The following is a 17,528-nucleotide window of genomic DNA, read 5'->3' as shown; positions in this document are numbered from 1 at the left end:
GTTCACTCTGATTTTTAACTTTCCTTAGAAACATACACATATACACCCACACACATACACATACAAGAGGAAAAGCCAGTTAATCAAGTTTCTCTCCATAAAGCTGGTCATAGTAATTCAAACATCTATTACTTTTCTTTGTTTCTTCAAAATGTAAGGAGTGGAAAAGTGATGGAAATTCCCTCGAGAAGACGGACAGGGTTGGCTGAGAATTTGAAAACCTCTGTTTGTGAGTAAAGAATGATTTAACACCATCATATTTAATGTTTTCACCACAGTCGTGACGTAGTCGTCTTCATCCGCTTTGACCGGAAGCTCTGAGTGTGGCGTCGGGAATGGCTGCTCACATTAAACAGCGTTAGCTAAGGCTTTAAATGAGGAAAAACACGGCATTGTTTGCTTTAATTCTCCAAACTATCGACCGGCAGCTGCTGGGAGCGCATGAGGAGGACTTAACAGATTTAGTGTGATTTACAAACCGTTGCCAACCGAGCAGGTTGATGAATGAAGCCATAAAGCGGGAGAGGGAAGCTGGGCAGCTAACTGCTAAGCGCTAGCTAACGCTATCAGTCTCAGTAACGTCTGCTCAGCCTGTTTGTTTGCGGTTTTCGTTCATTTGTTTGTGGTTTTTGTTTATTTGTTTGTTTACACGTCTACAGTCGTTCCTCTGTGACTGTATGTGCGCCGAGCTGCTCAGTTTGCTGTTGTGAACTCGTAAAGGAAAGCTAGTCAGCTGTCGTTAGCGCCGCAGCCTCGCTGTCTTGTTTATTTGTCCGTCTCTGTGCCTGAGAGTGTAACCGAGCTGCTCGGCTCCCTTTCCGTGATTATACCCGTTAGCGGCTCTCCGCGACCCCGATGCCCGAGCGCGGCCCCAGGATGAGCGGCTTCTCCCTCGGCGAGCTGTGCTGGCTCTTCTGCTGCCCGCCGTGTCCGAGCCGCATCGCGGCCAAGCTCGCCTTTCTGCCGCCCCAGCCCACCTACTCGGTGCGCGCGGCCGCGGACGGCTCATGCAGCCTACACCTCACCGAGCGCGCGGACTGGCAGTACACGCAGCGCGAGCTGGACGCCGTGGAGGTGTTCAGCACGCGCACCAGCCGGGGGAACCGCGTGGGCTGCATGTTCGTGCGTTGCGCACCGGGCAGCCGGTACACGGTGCTGTTCTCGCACGGAAACGCCGTGGACCTCGGCCAAATGTGCAGCTTCTACATCGGCCTGGGCTCGCGCATCAACTGCAACGTCTTCTCCTACGACTACTCTGGTTACGGAGTGAGCACCGGGAAGCCCAGCGAGAAGAACCTGTACGCGGACATCGAGGCGGCCTGGCAGGTCCTCAGGACGAAGTGAGTCATATCTTTATTCTGCACCCTTAAAGGTGGTTCTTCAAGGGTTCTTTAGTAGAGGAAATTCTGTTTAGAACCATGCGTCCTGTGTTCTTCAGACTGATGGAGAATGTGTTGTATATGGTTCTATAGATAACCATTTTATCCTTAAATGGCTCTTTGCATGGTGCAATTGTTCTTCAGATTGATGGAGAATGTGTTGTGTATGGTTTTATGTAGAACTATCAATTCTGTTTTGAGCCTTTTCATGCTTAAATGGTTCTTTGCATGGTCCACTTCTGTGTATTGTGTAGTTCCCCTCGCTCTCTTTTATTCATGAACAAATTACATCTGAAAACAGTATTTAAGTGTCACTAACAATGTTGTAATTCAGCGTGTACAGAACTGCAGGAACCCACAGCACTATTACCATTTCACGCTAATATTTGTCTTAGTGTAAAAGTCTGACTGGTTAGCTTTCTTCATTCTGAGGTGAAAAGTTTGCTGCCATGGTAACTAGTGTCACATATACAGAGTAGGGATGCCCACAGAGGACAAACTTAATCTCCTTGTAAACACAATTCGCTGTTTGAAACAGGAAGGTGAGCTACGGAAAACCTAAAGTGACCGGTGTTGGCCGATATTGGGGGACGGCCATCAATCTAGAGTGCAAGTCATATCACAATTGCAAAGTGTAACAGAATAATCACATCTGACATCATAGGCCCTAATGAGTTAATGGCTAGCGTTACAACACCTGCCGTCATGGCTGGATATGGAAATTCAATACTCAAATGTGTTAAGTCACCCCATTTTTGCCTGAAATATTATACCCACAGTACAATGAGCATCTTTCCCACATTAAAAAGCATAATTATTGAAAAAAACATTGGATGTTAGTTTACACACATCTATCCTGAAGACCATTCATTTGGATGAGTGAAGTGTCTTCATTTATTTACAATAAACTTAGATTACCAGTTTTTTTGTTTTGAAGTGGCTGGTAGGTGGGGTCTCTATGCTAACTGACTCAGATTTCTTTACAGTGGTGGTGATAGGAACCAGGGGTCTCACTGTCTAAAACACAAATATAGCCATTTTATTTACTATCAAAACCACTAGTGAACCCAAATATGTTTTCTGAGGTTTTATGTGTAGCAGTGATGGTAAAATAGTGAAAAGTTTTCACCTTTTACCACCCTGCGTCTACCTCCCTCGGTTCATAATCGTTATCACAGTGTTGGGATGCCATGCTTTAAATAGTTTAGGCTTTGTATTTTAATTAAGTCTTCATGATATTGTTAGGGTTGCCATATTATGCCGAGTCTTCTTACCAGTCAGTGCTATGTGCTCTGAACATTTGGGCCAATCTAAGACAAATTGTGAGTCAAGGTATTTGTGTGACCCACTAAATATGATTTTTAACCGCAATAGTGCAGGTTAGTCTTTTAAGGCATGTTCACTAATGTGCATGTCATATCACAATTGCAAAGTGTAGCAGAGTAATCACATCTGATATCATAGGCCCTAATGAGTTAATGCCTAGCATTGCAGCACCTGCCACCACGGCTGGGTATGGAAATTCAATACTTTAATGTGTTAAGTCTCCCCATTTTTGCCTGCAATATTATACCTAAAGTAAAAGGAGCACCTTTCCCGCATACTACAGTCATGATCTTAATCTCATTTGAAAGGTAACGAGCAAGTGTTTTTCATAGCCATGAGAATAACTGTATGAATAACTGACGCAGAGTAACGGAGGCTAGAACGCAGCAGGTTATTTCCGTCTCACTCATAGATCTCTAAACTGATCTCTAACTCTTGTCATGTTATCAAGGCCACATTTTGGATTATGAAGTCTCTGGAGAGCTGCGAGGCTTTGATTGTAAGGACCTACAGATTTGCTAGTGTTTGCACATTTGGTGCTTGTGTTGCGAAAGAGACAATTGTTACTGCTGTGAATAACAGATCATAAAATAGTGGCAATAAAATCCTGAGATGTCAAGCTTTCTTATGGTGTATTGCATCACTGTGTTGCTGGATGGTTTGATGTATAAACAACCAGAAGTGAATGCATTGACAGAAGTGTGCTGGTGCTGGTACAGTGATCTACATAAGGCTAATGATATCAACAGAATTACTGCCCTGTTTAAAAGACATTTAGGATCATATTTCGGGATGTTATGCTATTTCCTCTTTGTTAAGCTTTTTATGTTTATTTAAAAGCAAAATAAAATTTGTATTTTTTTTTTCTATTGTAAATGTTGAAAAGAGTTTAGGAAGCTGTATAGAGGTCAGGGTAGATCTGTATTGGTGTGGCTAACAGTGGATTCATGCTGTTTTCTGAGATGCAGGGCAGGAAGTTAAACATTAAATTACAAGAGTGCCTCTGAGAGGATGTCTAGACTGAATACTGAGCTTCATGACACTTCCAGTATGATATGAGAACAGTCCTTTTATGCCAGGTTATTGTTATTAAATAATGCGATTGTGCTACGTTTACAGATGCTTGACTGGAAGTTTTGCGGAAATGTTTTAATGTGGTGTCTTCTTCACTCCCAACATTTCTCCCATGTAAAGGGAGATTTCACAGGCTGTGCTTTTACACAGAACTCATAAAATATTCATACAACAAGATGCCTCAACCTTTCGGGACAACTAATTGCAATAAATGTCACTCTGTGGGGCATCAGAAATCTACACGCAGTGTGACTAATCCACTTCGGTTTGGTCACATAACTTTTTTTTAACAGTGCGGTTATGAAAACATAAGTTAGATTGTGTTGGATTTTGTTTGTGTTGGGTGCTAATTGTTGTCTTGGTCTCACTTAGTGATACTGTGGTGTTGCATGATGGGGAGACATTTTACTCACAGTGTTGCAGCTAAAGTTCAAACTTATGTTTATACTGAAGCAGTCTAATCCATTTTACATATTCTTACTATTTAAAGTCAGCATAAATGCATAAATCATAAAGCATTTTCATTCCATACTGCAACGTATGTGTGAGTGAAACGTGTTATCAGGGAGGGTCTTTGAACTAAGCATTTTCTCTCCGTGATATGTCGTTGGTAGGATGGTGAGATAAAACAGGAAATTATCTGGGACGTGCTCGGATACATAAGTGCTCTGTTAACTTTTAGTGGTGCCAGCATTTGAGAACTGAAATCAGTATTCAAGTATTACGTTTTATCATAGGAAGACAAAGAAAATGTACAGACCAACATTTCAGAGACATGCTGACTGTGTTTTAATAAAGCTATAAAGTGTGAAAGTTTAGGTCATATCTGCAAGCAAGTTAGATTGTGCTTATGTACGCTGCTATCAGAACAAGACCTTGTATCTCCATGCCCTTTATATTGTGTGTAAATTTCATGAGGAATGGCCCAAAAGAAACTAAAATGACTTGGAAGAAAGTGTGGTTCCATTGACTTATGTTAAAAGTAGAGTATGTTTTTTCCTTCTCCTGTAAAGTTATCATTTTGGAGATACGAGGTTTTGTTCCGAAACAGCAACATGCCAGTGATGTGGTGTGTGTTACCAAAGATGTGTCCTTAAGGATGTGACTAAAGGCAGAGCTGTAGTTGAAGTGCAGCTTTTATCGCCAAATAGACTAGACCTTTTTTCCCCCAGTTTTCTCCCCAATTTAGTCGTCTCCAATTCCACCCACTAGTTAGGACTCCCCCAATCACACAATACCACCAGCACTAGGAGGCTGAAAGCTAGCGCAGTGAAGCACCGCTGTGTCTTTGCGAATGACCACTAACGCGAGGTCATTGGACAGCTCAACGCGTTTGGAGGAAAACGCCAGTTTTGTTGTGTCAGCTAACAGGGGCAGTCGTGGTCTGGAGAACCAGCCTTGTGACTGGAAGTTTGCTGGTTCGATTCCCTGAGCCGTCAAGACATGACTGAAGTGCCCTTGAGCAAGGCACCTAACCCCCAATGGACTTTCTGGGTACCGTAGATAGGGCTGCCCCCCACCCCAGGCAGGTGTACTCACTGCCCTCTAGTGTGTGTGTGCGCGTGTCTGTTCTAGTGTGCATGTATGTGGGTGTTTCACTGCACTGATGGGTTAAATGCAGAGGTCAATGGTTTGGAATAACAGACGCCTGCGCCGTCTAGCATCGTGCTGGTTGATGGGGGCCATCCTGCCCACCCTGAGAGTGAAGCCAGTTGTGCTCTCTTGGACTCCCGGGCACAAATGGCCATAGCATCACCAGAGATTGAACTTGCGATCTGCTGATGATGGGGCCATCAAACTCAATGAGTAAAAGAGCCATGTAAGAACATCTCAACCAATCTGTGGGCCATTCATTTTTAATTAATGCTGTAACTGAACTGGCCATTGTTTATTCAAAACACACAAAAACTTCAGCAGTAAAATATAGGCACATGTAGTGGACCTTGAAATATTGCTTGAGTGCTTAAAATATTTAAAATTTAAATGTCTCCAGGAGCTCAGTTCTTTAAACCTACCTATCTGCTTGAGCTAGATACTTGACATCCTTTCTTTGCTGCAAGTTCATTAAGACTGCTGAGCTGATATGAAGTGTTTGTTTGTTAAACTGCAGCTGAAATGCAGCTAGTGTGTGGTGATGTGGTATGACTGGTAGGGAACTGTGTAGAATTGTGTAGAGCCAAAGTGTCACTGCTGTCTTATAGGTTGTTGTTGGGGTTGGAGAGTCAGAGTGCACGTAACATTGCAGGGAACTGTAGTGCAGCACATTGTGAAACAGGCCAATATTAATAGAAAATTAAAATGCTTCTGCGGGCCAGTGAGAATTGTGTCCTTGTGTTTGTCACATGGGGCTTAGATGGTTGCGCCACTCAGGAGCCCCCAGACTACAGTAATGTTAGCATTAATTCCAGAAACAGTTATAACATTCCTCTGACAAACTACCATGTTGGTACATCATCCGCTGATGGAGAGAAACACCTGTAGAAGATGACGAGTCCTCATCAGCATCCAGTGTTAGTGCTTAGCTCATTAACTCATGAGGCTCTGTTATGCTACTCATCCGACTTGAAAACCTACTGGTTTCCCTCAGCTGTTCTTCTGTTCATCTGTTTTTCTCTGTGTGATGCTAAATTCTTGTGCGACACCTGAAAATGTGAACCACAGCTCTACACTCATTTCAGCCAGAATCTGATTATTATTGGTTATTATTGTTAGAGGCGGTGCAAAAGTTGTCACATATTGATGGAAGATTTTGGGGGAATACAAGAATTTTGCCATTAATATATGATCTGAATTATGCTTAATATGACTGGCCACATAAACAATTAAACTAATTAAACCTCTGACAGTTTGTGCTTTACACACTGATCTTGACCTGGCCGGTTAATAAAGATCTGAGAATTAAATGGACCGCTGTGTTATACGAGAAGCTGCTGTAAGTTATTTTTCTAATGAAATAAAAAAGATTTTTAATCTTTAGACTGCTTACCTAATAACATTTTCTGATGTTTAGATTAATTCGATTTATAGTATTCTCATAAAGTTATTTTAAATAAAATAAACTGCAAAAATTCCTCCTTAAATACGTTATTTCCTACCCTGTTGTAAAATTCATCCCGGCCTATTATTTCATTATATAATCATTATATTTGTCACATAGCCCAAATTGCTTGTAATCTGTTACCTAAATGTGATTATGCAGCTCTTGCTGCTGTGTAACTTTAAATGCAGAGCACCAGTGCATCAAATAATCCTCAGTATGAAAATAGAATGAAAGTACGTGTGGCCTTTCCGTAATCCCAGACTGGTTGGGCTGCAAGTGGATCCCTTCCTTGAAAGCCCGTTTATCTGTTGAATAATACTCAGTAATTAATAACTCCCTTTTTAGTAGGTGCATTAGAGTGAATTAGCTTGTTAAGATTAATAGCATTTTCCATTTACGTCTTATGGCTGGGAGGATTTAGTGTGATGGTCTGTACCATTTCTTCCCAGTTTGCTCCCAATTTAACTGCTTTAAGGGCACCCATTGCTGACACAGCTTGTATAATCTCCATAGAAAAGCACTGACCAATAGAATGGGACATTCTGGAGCAACATAAGGTCACCATGCCCAATGCCAAGTGTGGGCTAGAGGGCTGTGGAGCAGTGGAACTGTGTTCTCTAGAGTGATGGAGCTCCATCCAGCACCTTTGGGATGAGTTGGAGTGATCCGGAACTGACCATCCAACATCAGTACCTGACCTTACTAACACTCTTGTGGCTGAATGCAATCAAATCCTTTCAAAAGTGTGAAGTCTTTCCAGAAGAGTAGAGGCTGTTACTGCAGTAAAGGGGGACAAACTCTGTATTAATACCGTTGATTTCAGAAGAAAGACTGGTGTCTACAAAACTTTTGGACATATAGTTGTGTTCAGAACAAAGGCTGAAAACCTTTGAGTCACATTTGAATAAATTAACTCAGGCGCTGCATTTAGCTCAAAGTAGAGTTTCATGCTAATCTGTTTTTAAGCATTACCATATCGCCACCTGACACCTTTTCAAAATCGTTTCGCTTTCTATGAAAATGTGCCAGGTTTGCTGACAGCATGTTCATTTGCTGTGAAGTTTAAGCCCACCCCTAGGAAATTGAGTTTGAGTGGATTTAGGTCTGCTCAGTCTGTTACGTTAATGATTGTTTATTAGTTCCCCTGCAGACCTATTGCACATCCAGTGACCACTGGAGCAGCATGAATTAGCCAGCTCGAGAGCTTGTAATATTTGTTGATCTTTAAATAATATATATTTATGTAATTTGTCATAGTAACAATGACTCATCATATTGCCCACCCCTATTTAGGAATATGCACACCGATCAGGCATAAGATTATGATCACCTCCTTGTTTCTACGCTCATTGTCCATTTTATCAGCTCCACTTACTATATAGGCGAACTTTGTAGTTCTACAATTACAGACTGTAGTCCATCTGTTTTTCTGCATACTTTGTTAGTTCCCTTTTACCCTGTTCTTCAGTGGTCAGGCCCCCCCATGGCCCCTCACAGAGCAGGTACTGTTTGGATGGTGGATCATTCTCAGCGCTGCAGTAACACTGATGTGGTGGTGGTGTGTTGGTGTGTGTTGTGCTGGTATGAGTGGATCAGACACAGCAGTGCTGCTGGAGTTTTTAAACACCTCAGTGTCACTGCTGGACTGAGAATAGTCCACCAACCAAAAATATCCAGCCAACAGCCTCCTGTGACCACTGATGAAGGACCAGAGGATGATTAGCTCATACTGTACAGCAAGAGATGAGCTATCGTCTCTGGCTTTACATCTACAGGGTGGACCAACAATGCAGGTGCGTCTAATAGAGTGGACAGTGAGTGGGCTCCAGCAGCACTGCTGTGTCTGATCCACCTGCACCAGCACAGCACACACTAACACACCACCACCACATCAGTGTTACTGCAGTGCTGAGAATGATCCACCGCCCAAATAATACCTGCTCTGTGAGGGTCTATGGGGGTCCTGACCACTGAAGAACAGGGTGCAAGGGGCTAACAAAGTATGCAGAGAGTAGGAAAACACTCTGTCCATGCCACATGAAACGCAGCCCCTATAGTTCTGTCCATAAACAATTTTATGTAAAGCTGTTTTATTTGAAGCTATACGATGTGCGCCAAGTGCTGAGCTGACATGCTGAGCGCACCGCTGCTAGCACTGTGCACCGAAGCTAAAATCCAGGCAGTGACGTACATGGTAGGACAACATGGTGTGTCTACAGTTTAAAATAATCAACGTGTATACTTCGCAATTCTACTCATTCAAACAGAGTAAAGTCAGCATGGATGGACTTCGGTTGCAAATGTCAGCCACCCGTGTTGCAGAAGCGGTTGCAATTGTGTGTGTTTAAAAATGGGCTAAAATCGCACAGTGTGTTCCTGCTGGGAATTAGCCATGGCAGAGTGTTCAAAGCGGGGGTGTCCAGTCTTTTTCTCAAAGGGCCGGTGTGGCTGCAGGTTTTTACTCAAAACGAGCTGGAGCACACCTGACTCCACTTGTTTAATCTAGTTTCTGTCTTCAAACTGCTGATCATGTGATCTTCTTCTGTTTTGCTGGAATGAAAACCTGCAGCCACACCGGCTCATTGTGGATAAGATTGGACACTCCTGGTTTAAAGTGACCAGCGACTTTGTGTCCGACCTCCACTGAGTGAGTAACACTTCTCTGTGTGAGCAGAGCTTCCTTCACTGGCTGTGTTTACATGCATAGATTTTTGCCAATCCGATCGAACACATCCTGATTACAGATTAAGACTGAGGTGTTTATAAGCTCACTCTACTCAACAATCTGATCCTTGATTACATGCACACTACAAGTAATCCGATCCAAAATTACACTCATGCATAAAGAACTACTTTGTGTAGACGTTACCATGACAACGAGCATCACGTGAGTCCAGTCAGAGTGAGACGAGCAGCAGTGAGCAGCGCTTGTTTTTTTTAATAACTTTAAAATGATGTTAGATTCAGGAAAACATACTTCACATGTGCTTGTTAAAGAAGGTTGAGAGGAAGACGTCGTGTTCTGAGACACATAAGCTGAATGTCTGTCCCACCGCCGTCTTTTAAAGATCAGAGCATAAACTTGGTCTCCTCTGCAGACCAGTTTCTGCTCCTGCCATGTTGAATGTTATAAGCCATCACTATGATGTGACACACATGCAGCACGTACTTACGCTTTCAGAATGGAAATGTAATCGGATACAGGCATTTACACGGTTATTATTCTTCTATTTAACAAATTATTTACAGTGTTACCCACCTCGTTCAACTGGACAAATTTTATTACGGGTAGTCAGATTGAGGTATATGGACTACATGTATATACCTCAATACACTGTATCAGCGGGTGTCAGAATGTTGGCATTGGTGGATTTTTATGAGTACGATAAAGGAGCGCGGTATTAACCTGTTACCACTGTTGGTATCGATGCTTCCCAAAAATTACGGAAAGAGAAGTGGAGAAAAAAAAACTTAGAGATTGTCTTTAATTCAAGCTGTGTTGAGTTAATGAGAATTTGCTCACTTAAATTGGGAAACATTGCTAAAAATTTATTTAAAGTCAATTCAGATTTATGTTTATTCAACCAGTCATAATTTGTTTATCAAAAAAAACAAAGTTTGTCATTTAGAATTTTTCATGTTGGGTCCCACTATTTGTCATGTTCGTGAGAATAACCTATCCAGGTTGAAGAGAACAGTGTAGCTAATAGCGCAGTGATGCTCACCTTAGGTAACCTTAACCTCGAGAGGGAGGTTTTAGAGAAAGTGTGAGATACTTATTGTGAGTGCACCCCTCCCTGCAGTTGAGTGCTTGAGTACTTTGTCCTTTTTTCTGTACAAATGACCCAAATGTACATCCCTAATGCAGTTACGGCAGTTTTTTTTGATATTTCGCCTGATTTCACGTCAGAGCGCCTGCATCCCGCAGATGTCCCTTTACGCTCTCTACTCTCTTTGAAAGCCACTTGAGCACCCACAATCCACCTTTCATTTACCCCGTGTTTGTCTAGCTCTCAGAATCGGAACTTGCAGCACTTAGAGTGTAATTACAGAGCGGAGTGCTGCAGCTCTGCTGGCAGGCTTTCCTAATTCATCCACCCGCTTCTAGTTCTTCCTTGCTGTGGGATGATCTACATGTATGGCTAATAATACGGCATGTGTGGGAGACATGGACTTAGATGGCAAATATGAGTGGCTGATACAAATTTAAATGCATGTTTCTGTTTTCCAGTATTTGGGCATTAACAATTTCATGAATACAATATACCGATCAAATAAATTCGTAAGCTGGTTGTTTTCTTCTTTAACTACTGCTGCACAAAAATCTTATTGCGGTAAAGTTTTGTTCAATAGTGATGATAAGCTTAGGGCATTAAATGTCCAAATTTTTATCATTTACAGAACTGTAGACGCTTGGAGCCTATCATGCAGCATGTAGGATGAGTTTAAAGACGAAACAGCAGCCAATCAAAACGTTCCACTGATTTTTAAAAAGTTTTCCATATCATAATGTAAACAGTCATTCGGAGTGGTTTGGTGTGAAATGCTTCATTCTAGAGATGTTGTTCACAGTGGTGGTGATAGGAACCAGACGTCCAAAGAGTTTAATGCCTCTAAAATCTCCCCCTACATATAAAAACTCATTAGACACTTGTAGGTTCACTACGACAGCGTTTTAGTGCCACTGTTAAAAAAAAATAAAAATAGTAGACTTCAAGAAAAAAGTCGCACTGTTTGGAGAAAAAAAAAGTTGCACTGTTTGGAGGAAAAAGTAGTAATATTTGGAGAATAAAGTGGGCTAACTGTAGGGGGCTGCCATAACGCGTTGGGGTCTCGGTTGCTGTACTGGCGCCGGAGCTCCACACACTTCTGTCTCTTTGTGGATCAATCATTTTGATTATCATTCTCACTGTCTGTGAAACTTCATGCCGTCTTTGAATGGCGTGGAGATGTAGCCACCGATAGCTGCGTAGACGACCCTGCCTGCGATTTTCCTCTCAGTCTGTCTGGTTATTTCTTCTAAATAAACAGTTTCCTGCACAGCCATTTGAGCCATGTCACCTGTTTCTTATACTAATAACAGTTTGGTGCTGATGTGCCAGGAGAGACAGGGAGACTGAATATTTCTTTATGGGTGAAATCGATATGAAAGTGTAACTCCACCACCTCCTCACCGCCCCTCATTTTAACACTAGGAGGTGCTGCCTTCCTTTTGCAAAGCCTTTGGCCACAATATGGCGAACTTTCCTGTTATTAATGCCACTTTGTCGTAGTTCTATGACTTTCTTTTCTTGAAACAGTACAACTTTTTTCTCGAAGTCTAATATTAACAGTGGCACCGTCTTAGGTTCCAATCGTCACCACCACTGTAAAGAAATGAGTCTATAAGTTCCTCTACAATTAACCATTTTACATCACACAACTCTGAATGATGTTTACATCTCAATGCCAAAATCTTGAAAAATCTGTCCCGTTCCCCTTTAATCACTATTGTGAAGTAATAATCTGTGCCAGTACTGTAGATAATGTTTAGTTTATCAGCCTATCTCTACCTCATTCATACTCATTTATTCGGTTTTTAAGCACTGTGTACAGTTAGTGGCCACCTTTTGATGCACTAACCTTTGTAGAAGCCATAGATCAATTTGCTTCACTTTAGTGGTATCAAATTACCAGTGAGCCGAGGGGAAAATGGAGCCAATTTCTAATAGAAAATATTGGGCCCAGTTATGCTGTCTGCTCCTCTTTGCCCACTTTTACCCTGCTAGGATGGACCCAGATGTCTCGTTTTGATCACTGACCATGGTCTCCACAAAAGAGAGCAAATTAGAGACAGATAAGGGGTGAATTGATGATGCAGTTTTCCTTTTTCATACACTTGTTTCAAAAGGAATGCACTGATTTAGGAGTTATGGGCCATCAGAACTAGTTAGTGTTACTAATACTAATTACTAGTTACTAATTAGTGTTACAGAGAAATATAACATTTATTTCTGTAGAGTTACAAATGCAGTAAAATTAATGAATTTCGATATTTTAGTGCAGCAGCCCAGCATCGTCCACTGCTGTTCTAGAGGACAAGTGTGTCATCAAATATCAGTTTGAAATATGAGTCAAACGAGACGTCTGCCCAGTGCTGATCATTTTTAAGCAGATTTTTGTCAGTGCTGATTTGATTCTGACATCATGCATCTCTATTTTCAAACGTTAATTTTTCCTGTTTTTCAGTACTGCGTTAAAATCGTCATACCCTTATAAAGCAGCCCGTTGCACTAATGTGAATGAGACACACAATTCATGTTTTGTTGGTGGGATTCATGTTGTGGAGGAGACATGCTGACCTTTACTATGCCAGATTAGTGGTGCTGCCGTGTGGTCGGCGAGTGATGCTCAGCCTATTTGATTCATATCATAGTGCAGGCATTATGACTAGGCGCAACATTTTATATTAAAAACTGGCTCCCTCTGCCCGCTGGGATTTTGATACCGCTTAACTGAAACTGATTGCTCTGGCTAGTGGGCAACAGTGCTCATTCAATGAGGGCTTCTGTCTTCAGCTCTGATGTTCTTGTACTTTTCGTAAGATGATTCAGGACACATGTTCTGATTATCGATTTTGCGCTCTGCAGTGAGGCACGATTTGCCGTGTTTTATCAGTGATGCGTGTCTGTTTCATACAAAGCAACTATCCTAATTCCTAAATGTTAAATAAGCAGTTACGTATCGACCATATAGTGAGAAGAAAACAGGCTGAGCCTGTTAATGATGTGTGGAAATTAAAATCATTTTGCTCCCTTTGAAACGAGTCGAGATGAGTTCCCAGAAAATTGATTTTACTTTGCGAGAGAGGGTGTTTTAAATTGATTGGCATCTTCAGGAGTTGTTTACCAAACTCCAAGGCGATTGGTTTTTCTAAGCCTTTTCCCAGGTGTTGCTTCTGCTTGGGACGTGGCGGATTCGAGACTATATCCCACGCCCTTCGGTGAGGGATTTCACAGTGTTTATCCTCCGCCGCTGTTCTTTGAACGCTTCAGCAGAGAACCCCGAGTTATGGGCCTGTTTACTGGGCCGTGTGTATCCATCCCTGCCGGTTAATCTCGCTCCGCAGCGGTTGCCTCTCTTATCCTTGTGCGGTCGGTGGGAGGAAGGAGTGAGCCGGGTTTAATCAGTGCGCATTCGCAGGTACGATTCGCCGGATGAGCTCGAGCCTGCGACTTACACGCTTCGCAGCTCCGACACCCCACTTCCCTATATGGGCTTAGCTTCGCATTTTAGTGCGTGTGGAAGACGTGCAGAGCTCTCTGAGGCAGGTAAAGTACAGCAAATCCTGATCAACTAGCCAGAAGCTAGTTGAATGATGACTGGAGTTCACGGGTGCATCAGTCATGAATACCCAATTTTAGTTTCTTTAGTGCCTTATCGGCTGTATTGTTTAAAAAAATAAATAAATAAAAAATTACTATTTAAATTGGCCCTGCAAAAAAGGCTTTGTTCACACAGCAGGTAAAAGTGGCCCGAATACAATCTTTTTCTTCATATGTGACGCAGAAGTGTTGCAACTTTTACATCAATCCAACTCCACAGTTGTCATACTTTCGCGCTGCTGAGATCTCAAAAACATTTGGGGTGATGTTTCTTTACAAAAAATTATTAGAGACTTATCCAAACCCCTCTGTGTTTAAAGAGATTTCAAAAGAAATAGCCGAATGCGGCCGTAGGAGAACGACTGCAGCGTCAAAGAACAGTTAAAGTCTGAAAGCAAAGAGTGATCTGTTCAGACTGATAGATCACTTTTAAAAGATATTGTGAACAGCCATACGAAAAAATCAGATATGGTGAAAAAAAAAATCAGATTTGGACCACTTTTACCTGCAGTGTGAATATAGTCTAAGACTTAATGGAATGGACTTTAAACTGACAGCTTTCTTGGTGTAAATTTTACCATTTTAGATGCTACCTGTTACTAGTATTACATGTGCTTTCGCTTTTTAATAAGAACAGTTTTTAACAGCCAAAAAAACTGTAAAAAAAAACTGAACTCTGAACAATATATAGACAAACCTGTGTTAATATTGCTTTCTAGCATAAATAGTGCTAAATGTTGAATTTCTACAAAGCTGAAGTTGGCATTTTATTTGGCAGCTTTTTGTTTTTAAAAGAGGACACACAAAGCTCAAATAAACAAACCTTACTTACTGCTGCCCTCTAAAGGTTGTTGTGAGCAGCTCAAATAATTGCAGTCAGGTCATCAAGCAGTAATTGTTATTCTTTTGCTGTTATGGACCAAGAATTGTAAGTGATGTAGTATTTTTTTTTTTTTTTAAACCAGGAAAATGGTGTCATTAGAACTGGCAAGATCTAAAACAGAATAATCAGTTTGCATAGGCAGCTTAAAGCAGTAGGACTTTTCCAAGACGCGCAGAAATAAAACACAACTCTCAGTTCAATTCAGTTTTGTCGACTGGTCTGAGTTGCAGTGGAAAACAGGAGACAATGTCATTGTCTGCTCCAGTGAAGTGTAGCCTAATTTATACCCACTCATAGACACGATTACAGGCTAGCCTTCAAGTTTGGTCTGATATAACCGTCCTAGCAAACATAATATTTCTGTCTACTCTTTCCTACCCATCCATCCCTCCCCCTGTTTCGCTGTCACACCTCCGCATTGATTTCCTGATGTCTCTGTTGTTTTCTGTCTGCCTCACTTTCCTGATCCTTTTATTTCTTTATCATCCTCTAGATTAGATCAACTTTATTGTCCTTCATAGTGGAAATACAGTGCTGTACAAAAGTTTCAGGCACCTGGGAAAATCTTTAAAAGCTGTTTGTCAGGGCAGTAAGTGTTTATTTGCTGTGAAAAACACTAATATTATCATAAATGCAAATGTACTTAAACTTTCAGATTGGGAATAATAATATACAGCAGTTTACATGGTTATTATTCGTCTGTTTAACTGGTTATTTACAGGATTACCTCATTCAGTCGGCTAGAAATTGTATTCCGAATGGCCTCAATCGGACTAGCCTATTCCGTTGCAGTTGTATACATGGACATATTCTCTCCGATTGAGCCATTAGTCAGATTAACAGATTATTAGGCTGCATGTAGACGTGGCTAGTGAAACATTTAAGAGTACAGAATGCCCTCCTGCTCCCTCTATCTTAAATAAACAGTCGATACTGCTAAACTCTTTTCTGGTAATCGTCTGTTTTTTGCCAGTAACACTGTCACCATGGCAGCATTTTCATGGCTGCCATCGATGCCTCCAGCTTCTCATCCTCATCACGAACATGTCCAGCGTCACAGTGGTTCTGCGCCCGTAGGCAGCGCAGGTGTCTTTTCTGTGCGGTGATTAGCGCTTACAGCGCTGCTGGAGTAGGAGAGATTGGGCTAATCTTAGTGTGGGTCACCTCTCATTAGACCTGCAGAGGCTACGCTGGACTTCCTGCACGACTCCAGCCACCTGCGCCTCAACCCGAGTGGAGGAGGAAGATTCTGTGCTTTCTGACTGATTCTGTAGAAAAGTCTGCAAAAGAGAATAACCTGCCCACAAACAGGAGCAGACATGGTGGGTAGCATTTTGATGAAGACACAGTGGAAGTGCCCAGATGACCCTGGCAGCACCGCTGACACACCGATGTGGCTTCTCTGTCCGCTCTGTTCTGCTCATGCTGGTTTGAGGAGTCATAAAAATGTATGAATTATTTCAGTGACAAGTTTACACATCCTTTTCCACCTTACCTCGAATGTAAGGGATAAGGCACACATCTGAGGCTTGCTTCTTTGTTTTAGCACTGGAGCTACAAAGCTAATGTAGCTAACGGATAATGTACATTTACTCTAGAGCTTAAAATATTTGTCTGAACCAGGCAGACTTGAATGCTCATGTTCGGTTTGGTTGGGTAAAGACGAGTTTTTTTTTTTTTTTAAACTTGCATTTCGCCTCTTTAGTTTTACTCCTTAAATTATTCTTTTACTTTCATTACATTCAAACAGTTTTTATTCTGGCATGCTTGAGTCACCCTCTTGCATTGTTGACAGAATTTGGCACTGAGCTCGACGAGGCCCACGTTCGTAAGAAAAATGAGAAATAAACAGTAAATTGGTGCAGGAAATTACAGTTTAGTTCAGCCAAAAGAATGTCTAATTGTTTGGCCAAAAGTATTTTCATAGGTGGGCGTTATGGCAAAAATACAGTATCATGACACTTTGCAAAGTTTTTACGATAAACTGTCAGTGTTCATTTTTCTGACCTAAGTTCTAACAAAGTAGTGCCACATAAAAAAGAAATGTATAAAATAAACACTATTGAAAACTACAAATACAATGATTGCATATACCAAACTGCACTAAATCCTATTAGACAGGACACTCTTTGTAGTCAAGCTTGCAACTGGGAAGTGTTTTAAGTGCTGACGATAGAAAAAGTATGTTGTGGCTCATTGTGATGTAATTTATCACAACAATCAATATTGTAACATAATCCTAAAATAACGTAAGCCTTATATTCAATATAAAATGTATTTTATGTGCAGTAAATCGAGTTCAATGTCTCGTTATATTAGCAGCGAACAATGTAAGAACAGCGCATATGAAAATTGACTGATGTTGTTCGAGAGCTTTGTTTGAATGAATTTGTGGGATGTAAACTTATTTTTGGACAGCTGGTTATGTTATTCTAGCATGTTGTATATATCACTGCTGTCAG

At 41.5% G+C, this 17,528-nt stretch overlaps 1 protein-coding gene across 2 annotated transcripts in view; it reads left to right on the top strand.

Moving 5' to 3' along the window:
- The first annotated feature begins 314 nt into the window (after window positions 1-314).
- The window catches only part of abhd17c (abhydrolase domain containing 17C, depalmitoylase), a 55,413-nt gene continuing 38,199 nt past the window's right edge, over window positions 315-17,528 (top strand). For both annotated transcript variants that reach the window (XM_036586552.1, XM_036586551.1), the window contains exon 1: window positions 315-1,340. In XM_036586552.1, the coding sequence (XP_036442445.1) occupies window positions 856-1,340 (485 nt within the window). In that variant the 5' untranslated portion in view covers window positions 315-855. The remainder of the gene's footprint in view (window positions 1,341-17,528) is intronic.

The sequence above is a fragment of the Colossoma macropomum genome, unplaced genomic scaffold (genome assembly GCF_904425465.1).
Source record: "Colossoma macropomum unplaced genomic scaffold, Colossoma_macropomum, whole genome shotgun sequence".
Taxonomy (NCBI): Eukaryota; Metazoa; Chordata; class Actinopteri; order Characiformes; family Serrasalmidae; genus Colossoma; species Colossoma macropomum.
Note: the sequence above shows the minus strand (reverse complement) of the source record. Positions and strands in the feature narration are given on the sequence as shown.